We start from the raw sequence: 14091 nt of genomic DNA on the forward strand, positions 1-14091 counted from the left end.
CAGCTACCAGACGTTCTTTTGATATTGGTTTCTTTGAGTACTTATCATATTTTATTTTATTCTATACTACAGAGTTGTAAACAAAGCTTTTTGTTGAATTTACTTAACTTGATGATGTTAAAAAACAAACTTTTAAAGAATTCACAGTTCCCAGAGAGATAGTTGCAATAAAAATAAATTTCTTTTAATAGTCCTTTTAATATATGACCTTAAACACTTTGTGTATATTTTCTACTCATTATATAAGTTTAAAAAAAAAAAATAAAACAAGAGTCAAATTTCGTGACAGTTGTGAAATTAAAATGAGAATTTTTTTTTACTTCTGTAAATAATTACTTGGCAATTTATTATTGTAAAACTTGTAAAATTTTTTTTTTTTTTTTTTTTTTTTTCGATATGATTTCACTTGACAACTTAAAAAATAAAATTTCATCGAGAATTTTTATTAAAAAAATTTTTAAATTAAAGCTTATTTATAATTTTACCAAAAATAAAAAACCGCGCTATTAAAAAACTCATTAATTATACAAATTAAAAAATCTTAAACACTTTTAATTAAAAAAAATTAATTTTTTTATTTATTTTTCCAAAAAAATTTTTCCCTAAATAAATGACACAATTTTAAAAGAAGAATTCAACCAAAAACTGATTTATTCATGCCAGCGAATGTTAATCATCCTACATGAATGATAAATGGAGGAGTGATGAAAACCGACGGTAAAGTGCAGAGCCATTAGAGCTGTTTACTCACAATACAAAAAGAAACAATCATCGTTTTGTCTAAAGAAAAATAATTTCTTCGAAAATGATAAATTATGATGAATATATTTTTGAATATAAAAGAATTTAGCGCATGTCTGGATAATTTTAAAAATTTCACAAGGCATCTTATAATTATAAGCGACAAATATCTGTATTCCTTGCTTTACATCTTATTCTCTATCCATTCTTATACGATAATATTCCATTCGCATAGAAATGCAAATGTTATGCATAGATATACCTCCTGAAATGTTTTCAAAGATATCGATACACAAATTAATCGCTAAATATTCCAAATAATGTACATTTAAATCTACGAAGGTTATTTAAGTAGTGTTAAGGGCGAAACTGTAATTCAGTTAACACCGAGCTTGTGTATCAGCGTTTAAGCTTTATTGAGCGCGATAAGAGTTGTTTTTGTAAAAATATTTTTAAGCTTAAGGATAATCTGTTGAGTGAAACGAAGAATCTCAGTATAGATTACTCAAAAATAAAAGAAATTAATGAATAATTTGAATTTTTTCAATGAAATTCATTTAATCTTGAATTTAGTTCAACAATTATTCTACGGATAGCTTTTTTATTAATTTTTTACTATCCTCTTTCAAACTGATAATCTTAATGAACTGATTTTGACAATATTTTAAAAGAGCTTCAAGTACAAAGGCTTGACACATTTTACTGAACAATAGAATTTGAATTATTCAAGAATAATAAGTAACAGTGTGAAATTTTAATTATTCTTGCAATAAAGTTTCAATTTTTAATTATTCAAATATAAATAATAATTTTAACAATTCTAAATTTTTTTTTAATGATCAAAAATAAATTTTTATTTCTAAAAGGATCGAAAAGTTAACTGAGAAACAGATATGAGGAATAAAGAAGTAGAGTTACAGTTAACACGGCTGACCCGCTTATAAATCTAGTAACTAGTATCTGCCACTGGTCGGGCGGGTTCATAATCCTTTTGGGTTCTACAGAATCCAGTTTGACTTCTAAAAAGACAGATGTTTGGAAGTTTTAAGGTTAAGAAACTTTGAATATATTTACAACTTACAACTTGGACCTAAGATTAAAAACTCAGATGGCAAAAAGTAAGAAAAAAAAAAAAATTAAACTTTTGCACGTGAATAAGAATAAAAAAAGAAGAAATAATTAACATAATTTTTTAATCTTGATTGAATGTTAAAAAATGGCAATTTTTTTTTTTTTTTTAATTCATAAAAAATATTAATTTTTCAGTCTTTAAAAAAAATAATTTAGTTTTTTACAAATTAATGCTTAAAAAATTTCAATAAAAAAATTAAATGCAATTTAATTGCGCTGAAAAATTAAATAAAACAGAAAAAAAAATTTTTTGTCTAAAAAATTACAATAAATTAATTTAGAATTGCTGCTGATAAATTTTTTTAACAAAAACAAAAATTTACGTATTTTTATTCAAATTTATATCTAAAATCTAATCTGTATACTTTTCATATCTTATAAATGCAAAAGCCAATGGAACATCAGTTGAGATTATCAGAGATCAGTGTATCGCATTACGTTGAAACGATGACAGAAAAGCCGCTTTGTGTTTTGAGATATTATGTATAATACGTTGAAGAACAAAGAGCATTGATTTTGTACCCTGAAATTGAGGACTGTTATTCAGTATTTTTATCAATATATCAAACCTGATTGGATCTACAGTAACAGAGTTATTTTTCAAATTTTCTATTATTGCGCGAGTCTTCATGAAACACAAATAATAGTCGGCTGACTATTATCCAGGAATTCCACTTGCATAGACATCGTTCTTTATAATTTTAATATTACAATAGATCCATTATCTCCATTCTCTCTAGGACTGATTTTTTAATTAACTACCAAAGTTACTCGGTTGATTAAATTAATAATTGTTCAAAGGTATGACGCTGTATGCATGTAAAAGTCACGAAACATGTTTGTATTTTTCGTACATATGAATTCTATGTACGACATGTTATATAACATGAACTTTTTTTCCGCGGAAAAGTTGCAAAACACAAATATCTGGGACGGATAAGAAACAAGATAGTAAAAAAAGTAGAGCTGATAAATAAAAATTGTGAGTGACCCAGAATAACTAGAAATTAAAGGGAACGGAAGATAAATTTAATTTTATCGAGCTCTGTAATATATTCATAGAATAAAAAAATGAAATGCGTGAAGTATATGAACTTTATAATAGTTAAAAAAAACTCTGTGATATTTTATTACCTTGAAGTAATTTTCGATTATTATCGAAGCGCTCTAAATAATATGAGGTACCTCTTTGTAATGTTATTATTTTGTTTGTTATTTTTAAAATAAATATTTTGCTCTGAGATAGATAAATTATTATGATTAATTCATAAAAATTTTGATAAAATTCAGGAAATTCTTTGGACACAAAAAATGTACTCTCGATAAAATTATCAAGGATATATTTCAAAAGAATAAAAAAAATTTTTTTACTGCAATAATGGTTCGATCTAAAAAAAAATTATTCAAAAATATTTTTTTTTTAATTTACGCGCCATTTTTTTTCAAAATTTTTTATTTAAACTTTTATATTATGTATTGAAAGATCACTACGTCTCGTAGAAAGTTTTAATATTTTTTTTTTTTTTGACAAAATTAATTGTTTCTCCCTTAAAAAAATCCTTCAATTGATTTTTATTAATTTTTTATTAAAAAAAAAAATAATCAGGATATTTTAAGTTATAAATTCTTTAAATTTTCCCATCAATTCCAATTCCATCTTCAAAAATTTAAATACAATAAAAGTAAAGTTATCTCTGAAAACATATAAAATCCGTTTAAATTGAAAGAATTTAATCACACAAACTCGTTTAAGTTTTTTCTGCTCAGCAATTTAATTTATAAAACTGAAAAACTCGCAGTTGGTATTGTCTTGGATTAACTGTCAAACTATTGTATTTACTAAATGATCAACTGCAGTCAGAATGCGCAGGTGTTCTATTAATAACTTAGAAGCAACTTAAAGTACTTTAAGTCGAAAAAGTTGACTTCAAATTAGCCGAGTAGTTGATTATCAGACTTAATCTATTAGATTAAGTTAATTATGAATGATAAATTCATCCGTTCTAAAAACACGAACAATGGAATTTTTCATAAAGAGATAAATGAATTACGTCACTTTCCATAGACTTCTAAATCTTTCAGTAGCAATCAAAAACATTCAGCGTATTCCAATTGTATCTACGCGATTTTATATGATGCAAATTAAACGCAGAAAATAGAAATTTATCTCTGGACGGTTGGAATATTGGAAACCATATGTATAGATGTAAAATTGCGTTACTGGATTTATTGGATTTCCATTGAATCACCCACATATGATATTGCATAATTAATTTTACTACACATGGCATGTGCTCCTATTAATTTTGTATTTATTCAGAAAAACTGCGTGATTTATGATGTAAATTTTTTATTACAAATTCATGCTTTTAACATTTGGAAATTTCGGCAATAATCAAAAGAAATAAATATCAAATTCAATTTTTTAATTTTAAAATAAGTAAAATCAATCAGAATAAATTAATTTTTATATAAATCGACGACGCAAAAACTACTACATATGTAAAATCATCTCCATAAATTTACTTATTGAAATTCTATGTGTTTTTTGACTCGATAAAAATGATCAGTTAACCTTTTCTCAAGAATATAGAGTAAACATGTTATGAATAAATTTATTATTCAGTCCCCAGTGATTGGCTCTTCGACTGCTAGAAAAATATTTATCAGAAAAATAGAATTTATTTTAAATAAATTTTCTTGTTTTTATACGCCAGTTAATTTTTAAAAGAATAATAACCTACCGAGATAACAGAACGATTCATACGTAAAATTTTAGGACAAAAAACTCAAGCCTTTGAATTAAAAAAATCAATTAGTCTCAGATCTAATTGTTCCCTTCAAATTTTTCTTGTAAAAAAATTTTTATTGACAATTAATCGGCAGAAAATAAATTAAATGCCCATTTTTTGGTGCTTAATTTCTGGTCAAAATTTCCGATAGAATCGACAGTTAATGGATGCTATCGACCCTTAATTTTCTCGTTCTGTCAACTACAAACATTGAAACTAGAAATCTTTATGCAGTTGATGTGAGATGTTTTTCATATAACGTGTGACACGGGATAATGCCTGCTTCCGAAGTTAGAGTGACGCCCGTTCCGTAGGGATCACCCTAACCCTCGTCTAAAATTGTCTTGTTTAATCCCTTACTACATGATATACTATTTTTTTAGATATCAAAATGTTTATGGCTTAACAAACCTTATTATCTGTGATTGAATATTTTTCTTAATCATTTATAATACTCTAGAATTTCCACGCCTGATAAAATCTTTATTATTAATCTTCCGGCTGATTTTACAGCTCAGAAAAAAAAAAATAAAAATTTTTGTCTTTTATTTTTAATTTTTTAAAAAATGTTCTTTTTATTTTAATGTCCAGAAAAATTTTAATTATCAATTAAAAATAAAAAATTAGATTGAAAAAATTTTTCGACATTTTTTTTTTTATTATTAAATATTTTAATACTCTTTATCATTACATCAAAATGATCGCAAAGTAAAATACCTCCAAAATTTGATGTTTTAATTCTTATCTTCATTTCGAAGGCAATCGCACCCCTTATTACGTAATATCCATTTATTTTATATCTTTAATATTTTATTCTTCGTGCCGCTCATAAGCCACATCGAAGATAAGCAAAAATACGCTGTGTCAAGGTGTCGAAAGACACTCTATCACTTATACTCAGCTTAAGTTGCCGCTACTTAATTAATCACGATAGAATAATCTTCTTTGAATACACAGTTCCATTTTTTTTGTAATTGTTGCGGGGAAAAATGATAGGACGATAGAAAAATTTAAATAATCTCATAATCAATATGAATGATTGCCTAAAAAAGTTTTAATGACTGGTTAATATTTACTTGACCTAGAAACAGATAAAATAATATTAAGCGGTGCGTAAGCATAACTGTGTATTGAATCTGGGCAAAATTAATTAATGTAATAAATATTAGAGTGGTAATAAAACGATAAGCCCGATTTAAAAATTTTAATTATAGAGATTTTAATCCAAATAAATAATTATTGAGAGTAATTTACTGTATTTTTTATAAAAGATCTTAAATTTTTTAAAAAATAATTTTTTACACTACGTCTAAAAATTTTTAGAATTTTGTTTTATTGAAAAAATTATCACAAAAAAATTTAAAAAAAAAAAAAAATTGCACGTGTAAAAAACTTCAAAAACTGCAAGTGCACTTTTTTAAAAATATTTTTTTTTTTTTTTTTTTAATTTAATTATTAAAAAAAAAATTAAAAAATTTAATGACATTGTAAAAGATTTAAATTATAGGAAACTCTTGAATAATTTCGCCGCATCGTCTATAGAAACAATTAGAGTCTTTTGAAATCTATTTTCAAGACATTTAATTGTTCTACTTAACTGTCCTCATTATTCTTTTTGTATAGCATAAGAGGCTCAAAAATTTTCAAAATGCGGTATCGATTGGCGGACATCAATACACCGGCTCCACAAGAGAAGTGTCGAGATTTGAACCTTTGAACTCTGTTTCTTTTAATTTAAATTCTATTTGACCATAAAACGTGTGTTCGTCGAAATAACGAGTACAAGAGTACTACGGAAAGCATCTCTTTGTGAAAAAGGCGAGTGACCCAGAGTTTTATCTAGTCTACTACTACTACTACTACTACTACTACTACTAATACTACTAGGAAACTCGTGGCCGCGTAATGATATTATGTTTCTGTACTCTACTTGTCTGATGTGAACATTTAATTTTACTAACAGCTTAGAGACGTGTATCAAAATTTAATCAAATTATTGATTCAGTAAAAAAATAATTTTTACTTTATTTAACTGGCTTTCAGTAAATATAGGTCTGATGGGAAATAAATAAAAATTAACACTTCTAGTGGCGAAGTTTTTAATATTTTTATATTTGTCGGAATCATGTGAGAGAAAAATTTATCTTTTAATTCTTAAAAAGGTTTCCAAAAAAATGCGCATATATTATTGAATACCCGTCAAACATATCATGGTAATTTTGTCTTGAAAGCTTTTAAAAACCTTTTTCATACAGCTAATACAGGCCAAAAGCTTTTTACATCAACGTATCACTTAATATAATCGCAATCCTAACAAAACAACTGACAGGACAAATTTATGATGCGAGTTATTTTTAATTAAATTTATTTTTATTTTTAGTATGCAGATTATTGAGAAAATTAATTTATATTGTCAAATTAGCGGTGGAAATTACTTTAATATTTGTTTGTGGGTTATTTTTATTGATTTATTAAATAATTTTTATGGCACTCTAGAACATGTGTTTAAGGGATTAGAAAGTTTCTTATGTAGATAAAAAAAAAATTAAAAGGTTTTTAAAAAATAATAAAATAAATATTGGAAAGAAAACGATCGTAAAATGTAAAAACTTTAAAATGGAAAACTATTCCACGTGTTTTGCAGATGTTACAAAATTTTTTTATTCCATAAAATATTATTTTTAATAAAAAATAGAGAATATTTTCCGAGTGATTGATTAAATAGACAAAATTGTTCAGTAAGTTTAATTTAAAGAATGTTTGAGTTTGAAAATTCATCACCAAAAGCAAATTTATTTATATCCTTGAAAAAAAAAAAAAAAAAAAAAAATTCTTGGATCCATACTTTTAAATTACTTTGGAAAAGTAGGATCAGAATACACTTTAGTTTGAGTTAATTTTTTCTCCTTTTTATTTGCACTCGGATGCTTACAAATTATACTTATAAATCCCGTCATAAATTTTAAAGCAGACAATCACAAGTACTTGATCCTCAATGCAATGGTTCAGGTGCAAGGTTCACTTATGGATTCTTCGCGTTTGATTGTATCTTCCGGAAACTTTATAAAAGTAAATTTTCTTGCCAGAAAATTTTAAATTAACCCTTTTTGTCATATTTTTTTTCGTACAATAATTTATAGTTAATTTAAAGTATTTAATTAACAATTATAATTTGATAAAAAATTAAAAAATTAAATTAAACACATGTTTATTGATTTATATTTTTCAATTATTCTTTTTGATGCAATCATTCTATCTACATAACAGAGAATGAAAATGTTGATTTTGTAAATTGAAGGGAATATTTATTATTTATTTACGATGTGTTTCATATTGACAAATAAATAATATTATTTTTAAAAATTCAATTTATTACAGGCCAGTAATCAGAAATTTTCATATAAAAAAGAAAAAAAAATAAAGTTTATTGAATTAATGTAACAAAATTCGTTTTGCCGTTAACTTTTTACAGCTATGAGCGTAAAAATAAGTGAGTCGTAAAGCCACGATTTTTTTTTTTTTTTAAATTGCACACTGTGGGATCATCCAAATATAATTTTGAACTTTTTATCTCTGTTTCCAATATTTTCAAATACTATTTCGGCAGTTAATTCTAAAGTAAATAAACCTTTATAATACACACGCTGAATTTGTGACGAGCATAGAATTCTTTTGGGATTAATTGATGAGTCAATAGTTGGATTTTTCTTTCCATCCGTAAAAGTAAAATAAAATAAAATCAACCGTAAAAAAAAGCCGGAAAATTATTTACTACTTTTTATTTTATATCTAAAGATTTTTCTAATTACAAAGTAAATAAAGTTATTATCGAACAGCGCTTCAGCTTTTTACAGCAATATCATATAAGTTTTCTTAAGCTCAAGAAACTATAGAACTAATTTCTATTAAAGTACAAGTTTTTTCTTCCGAACCAAAGCACTATCAATTCAATTTATATTTTATTACTTTATTTTTTTTTTCTATAAAAATATTTTTTAATTAAGCACGAGCCAACATTTTTTCTTTACTCTAAAATTATTAAATGTAAAAAGTTATGAATAGTCTACTTTCATTTCGAGTGCTGAATAACTTTTTTTTACTGTTAGTAACTCATAACATCATGGTGGGTAGAAAAAATGATTACATCAGCATTTTACGTACTTACTACTAATATAACGTAAGATCATAAATCTTACCATCTAACATTATTAATAAAATAATATAGCTTTTCTTTTTATTATTTTTTACAATAATTTATTTATTTCATTTTTACTCTGCAATCTTTTAATTATAATCATATATATTTCGTAAACATAAATACGTTGGCAATAATAATTTTATATTTATCTCAGTTAAAAAAAACTGATCCTTAATTAGAAGAGATAATTTTATTTTCTACACGAACTAATTTCCTTTTTTTTTTTTTTTTAATTATTTTCAAGCAAAAAAAAATTTAATATTAAATTTTTTGTACAGAAATTATTAATTTTCATCCACAATTTTTTTTTTTATCAATATAAAAATTAAAATCAATAAAAAGTTGATTATAAACCATTGTGAGTTTTAATAATTTAATTAATAAATATATTTTTTACGAAACAATTCATATTTATTGGACTGTAATTCAATCAATTAGTAAATAATAAAATATATATCTTCTTATTACTTATAAATAAAATTTCCATACCAATTGTCATGGATTTTTTAATTGGAGATAATTGTTAAGGGATTTTAATTAAGTTAACTATTTAAAGCGATCCATAAATATTAATTAATTTATATATGTAAAAAAATGAAATAAAATTTTAAATAATACGAATATATAATGATTTAATTGTTATCTTAATTAAACAATATACTTGCCAGTGGATTTTTTATTAAAGAAACTGTAAATTCTTGCTCTATAAAACGTCATTGTCTTTAAAAAAAAATATAAGGTCTTAATTATATAAAATATTTCAATATTATACGTATGGAAATTTTTATTTCGTTTCTCTATGCAGTAAAAATTCATTACTCTGCGCTTTGAATTCCATTCTGATGAGTTTTTCATTGCATATTTATCAAGACTATTTAATTTATGAAAGTTTGCAAAGGCTAGTTTTTAAAAACTGATTAAAAATTTTACAAGCAATTTATCTTATTTTATAAAATATTTTTTTAGGGTCAAATTTATTGAGAAAAATAATATTGCGGATATTTTTTCTGTAAGTTAATAAAAATATTTAAATTAAATAACTTAATATTAACTTATACATCTGCCAATTTCTAAATAGTCCTTAACTTGGATTTCTGTATCCGTCGATAAAAATTCGGAGCGACATAACAGGTTTAAAGATATCTTATTTGAGATAAATCGTTAGCTTAAATCTACAACACGGTTGTCACGATAATATTTATGTTTGCGAAAACATTTCACGCATCCGATTCGAAAATATATAAGCTTGAGTAAATATCGTAAGCCGTTTATCTGGTTTCTACAATCATTGGTGGATTTTTCCCGGTCGTTTGGCGGTATAAAAATAATTTAAAGCGGTAGAGACAATTTTTGGTGAAAAATATCGAAGAGTAAGCTTGAGCCACCGGACTTTGGGGAACAAAAGAGGGAAAAACGAATGAAAATTAATTGCTTTTCTTCGGACTTTTACACCTTTTTGTTGAAGAATTACTCATTCTCTCTTTATAAAGTACATTTTACCGAGTAATCGAGAGGTATTTAGAAACAAAAGAGTAACAATAAATCATGCCCTGGTTTTTTCACTCGGAAAAACCGGAGTAATACTTACTTAAAATTCTCTCTGAATGGACTACAAAAAAAGTTCGGAAAATCAATCTTTCAAAGTCAAAGATTTTTAAACACTGACTATCTTTACATTTTAATACTGTGCATTTTCGAAACAAGGCCAGTCCTAGAAAAATATTGAAAAAAAAATTTTTTTATTTTTTAAACAAGTCCTACTTAAAATTCAAACATTCCTTCATACTTTTTTTTACATAAGTGTCCTCAAAAAAATTTATTACGTTGAAGAAAATTAAAATATTTTTTATTCCCTAAAAATTAAACAAAATTGAATGTAAAAATAATTCAAATTTGACTGCAAGTTCCTAGTTTAAATAAAATATATATAATTTTTGGAGTAGAAAAAAAAATTTAAGGGAAATAACATTGATTAAATCACCCCTGTCGTCTAATTTCAAACAGCTTACGATTATTTGCATTTTGTCGCTTCAATAAATTTTTTCCAATCAAAACACTTGACTTACTTAATTCTTGTAACTTTTACACCATTAATAAAAAAAACCTTTTTTTTCACCAAATCATTGAACAGAACAATAATAATTTAATTAAATAAAAATAATATAACAATTCTAAAAAATAAAATTCTCGATAGTAATTAAATTATTTTCTTATTTTTTTAGGTGAAATGATGGACGTATTAGCTCTAATAAATTCAGCGATAAACTTCATCCTCTACTGTGCAATGAGTCGTCAATTTCGAATGACCTTTAGCCAATTATTCTGCAGATGGAAATTATTTGGAAGATGGACGCCTGTTCCACAGCGACTGGAGAACAATGGTCACACCGCAACTACTCACACGATGACCCAAGTTACCCAGGTCTAGCATCCGCATAATCATCAGCATCATACTTTGTAATTTATTCTCATTTATATTTTCTTCCAAAAATTAAACTATAGAACTAAATAAAAATATCACAGTTATAATTATTTAAAATATAAATTTATTGTTTAAAATAATATTATTTTTGTGATATCGATTTATTTAGTTTGTATGTAATTTTCTTATCATCATCTCGATTGAACGTAGTTGTATAAATATCTTCAGAGGGCTATTCAAGCGTGACTCCATACTATATACGTCCTTCAAAGGTAGACCCGAATTGAATCAAAGCGGATTATTTCTTCAGATAACATCTATATTATTTCAGCGATGAATGAATATTTTATTAATAAATTGTAAATGTATCTCTATGGAAATTTAGATTCTGGAAAGTAATCTCTTTGAAGAGCATATATAAATTTTTTTTACGATCCAAAATTCGTATAAAATATTATTTATATAAGCTGAATAAATATATTAATAAAAAATTTCGAGAAAAATAATTTCGCGTTACAAATTTATTTTTTTGCATTTCTGCACATTTTCCGAAAAAAAAATTTTTTTACGCCCTTATGGCATCAGAAACGTGATATAATAATTAATAATCATTGGAAAAAAATTTTTTGAGAGTTTTAAAGCTTAATAATACATCCTCGCGCATAAGCGCGGGAATTTAAATTTGAAAATTCTAAATTTAAAAAAAAATAATAAACTAATCATTTATTTGGCCTAAAAACTTTGTAGAGGACATAAATACTTTTTCCAGATAAAAATAAAAATTACTTTTCTGTATAAAAACACTTATCTACATTTGATATTATTTTTACTATCTTTGACATTGACCATTAGACAACTTGACCACGTGAATAGAAATTTTTTATTTATGTCGTCCTATTTTCCTCATCTATGAATCGCTTTCAAAATAATTATCGATCGACAAGGGACAAGTACATAGACATACATTATTTGAATGGTTTTCAATAAAAAAGTTAATATGTAACAGTCCGAGGAAGTTTCTATTGATTCTTCTATATTGCTTTTATTTCTTCAAAGTAAATTCCGCCCAAAAGTAAATTCTAAACTACTTTTAAAATCAGAAGAATTTTTATCTAAAAAAAAAAAAAAAAAAAAAAAAAAATAAATTTTCACCGTCAAGTCTCGCCTTTAAATTTTTTATCTTTGATGGTTAAATCTCCCCCGTATAAACGAGCATTTTATCACCGCTCATTGTTTATTCATTATTTAGACTAACGGGTAAAATGTAAATAAATAAAAGGAAATATATGAGAATCGATGATATCTTTTAGAAAGGATTAATAATTCAAATTATATTATTTCTTCTTTTATGATCAATTAAATTAAAATAAATTATAATTAGCTAAAAGCCGGGTATTAAAAGGGAAGAAGAAAAATTAGGAACTTTTAATTTCTTCACGGTTAATTTTTCTTCCCTTAAAGATTGATTTAATTGAAAATTTTCAAGCTATTGTGATTAAAACACGACCCTAGATACAATTTCTCTTATTCTCCGACAATAACTACACAAAATTGAAACAAGAACCCGTAGGAATGTCTATTATAACTTACGATTTATTATTAATAATAAATCATTCATCGGAACCAAGTTATAATGTTCTACAGAAGTTACACATATTGTAACCATTAATTTCGTTATTGATTTTGTTTAAATATTCTGACTACAAACGGTAAACATCGTTAAGCTATGATTGATAGGGTAGGTATGACTTGTCGGCATGCTCTATTAATTGAAAGAAATATCAATCACACGAATATCAATAATATTATTACAAGCTCAATTTGTTATTTTTATTTTGATTTATTTATAATTAACTTAAAATTAATAAAAAATTAACTTGGTCCAAAAGAAGAAATTTTGAACCAAGAAAATAATTTTTAATTAAGCTTAAAATTTTTTTATTCACACAAAATTTAATTAAATAAAAAATAATTTCTTCATTTAAAAATTTTTCTATTTAATTAAAAATGATTCAATTTTTTAAAATTATTTTCTTGGCTCAAAAAATTTTTTTTTCACTAAAATTAATTTTTTTATCAATTATCAATTTAAAATAAATAAAAAAATTCATTTTTTTATTGAATAATTTTTTTTAATAATTAAATAATGTTTATTAATTTAACAGAAGAATTTATTCCTTTGTCTAATAAAATACTCCATATATTTCCGCTTACTTAATTATCATTAAATGATTAAATCTTTTGATCCTATTAACTAGAATGTTATCAAATATTTGCAAGTATGAACTCTTTTGCAAGTAAAATGCAAAAAAAAATTGACTCAATGATAATCTCTTTGAAGTACTTCATTATAATAGTTTATTGCTTAATCCTCTTAGGGAAAAGTTTGTTTAATTGTTTTATTGCGAGTAGGTTTAAGCCTTTTAGATGAAATATGGTTTACTTAGTCATGATTTCAAGAAATTGTAAAATTATAACAAAGCAAACGATTTTACAAAGAAGAAAAGAATCTTAAGAAAACTTGAAATAAAGAAGGGAATTTTTTTCTTGATACATTTCTTCTTTTATTTTATCCTTTTTACATTAAAAAAAAATTTTTTTCAGATTAAAAATTTATTACAGTATCATTCAGATAAATTTTTACACTTTAAAATTCATCTGAAAGCTTTTTACGATTGTATCTTCAGTTAAAAAGTTTAAAAAACTACAATGAACCCAAATTTTACCATTAAAAATTTTCATTTTTATTCTCCAGAAGTTAAAAAAAAAAATTTCTTCTATTGTAAAAACTTTTTATTCACGCAAGT

The 14091-nt window shown here is 24.6% G+C and overlaps 1 protein-coding gene across 4 annotated transcripts in view; it reads left to right on the plus strand.

Annotated features, from left to right (window-relative positions):
* The window catches only part of LOC141524291 (G-protein coupled receptor dmsr-1), a 64257-nt gene that overhangs the window by 46769 nt on the left and 3397 nt on the right, over positions 1 to 14091 (plus strand). The window contains exon 10 of one of the 4 annotated variants that reach the window (XM_074238091.1): positions 11085 to 11225. The exons of 2 other annotated variants lie outside the window; for them this stretch is intronic. In XM_074238091.1, the coding sequence (XP_074094192.1) occupies positions 11085 to 11088 (4 nt within the window). In that variant the 3' untranslated portion in view covers positions 11089 to 11225. Of the gene's footprint in view, positions 1 to 11084; positions 11320 to 14091 lie in introns of those variants that run through there. One more of the 4 variants, XM_074238095.1, reaches the window with a different exon arrangement.

This window comes from Cotesia typhae, unplaced genomic scaffold (genome assembly GCF_013202065.1).
Source record: "Cotesia typhae breed Kobodo isofemale line unplaced genomic scaffold, CoteBio_Ctyphae contig_22, whole genome shotgun sequence".
Taxonomy (NCBI): Eukaryota; Metazoa; Arthropoda; class Insecta; order Hymenoptera; family Braconidae; genus Cotesia; species Cotesia typhae.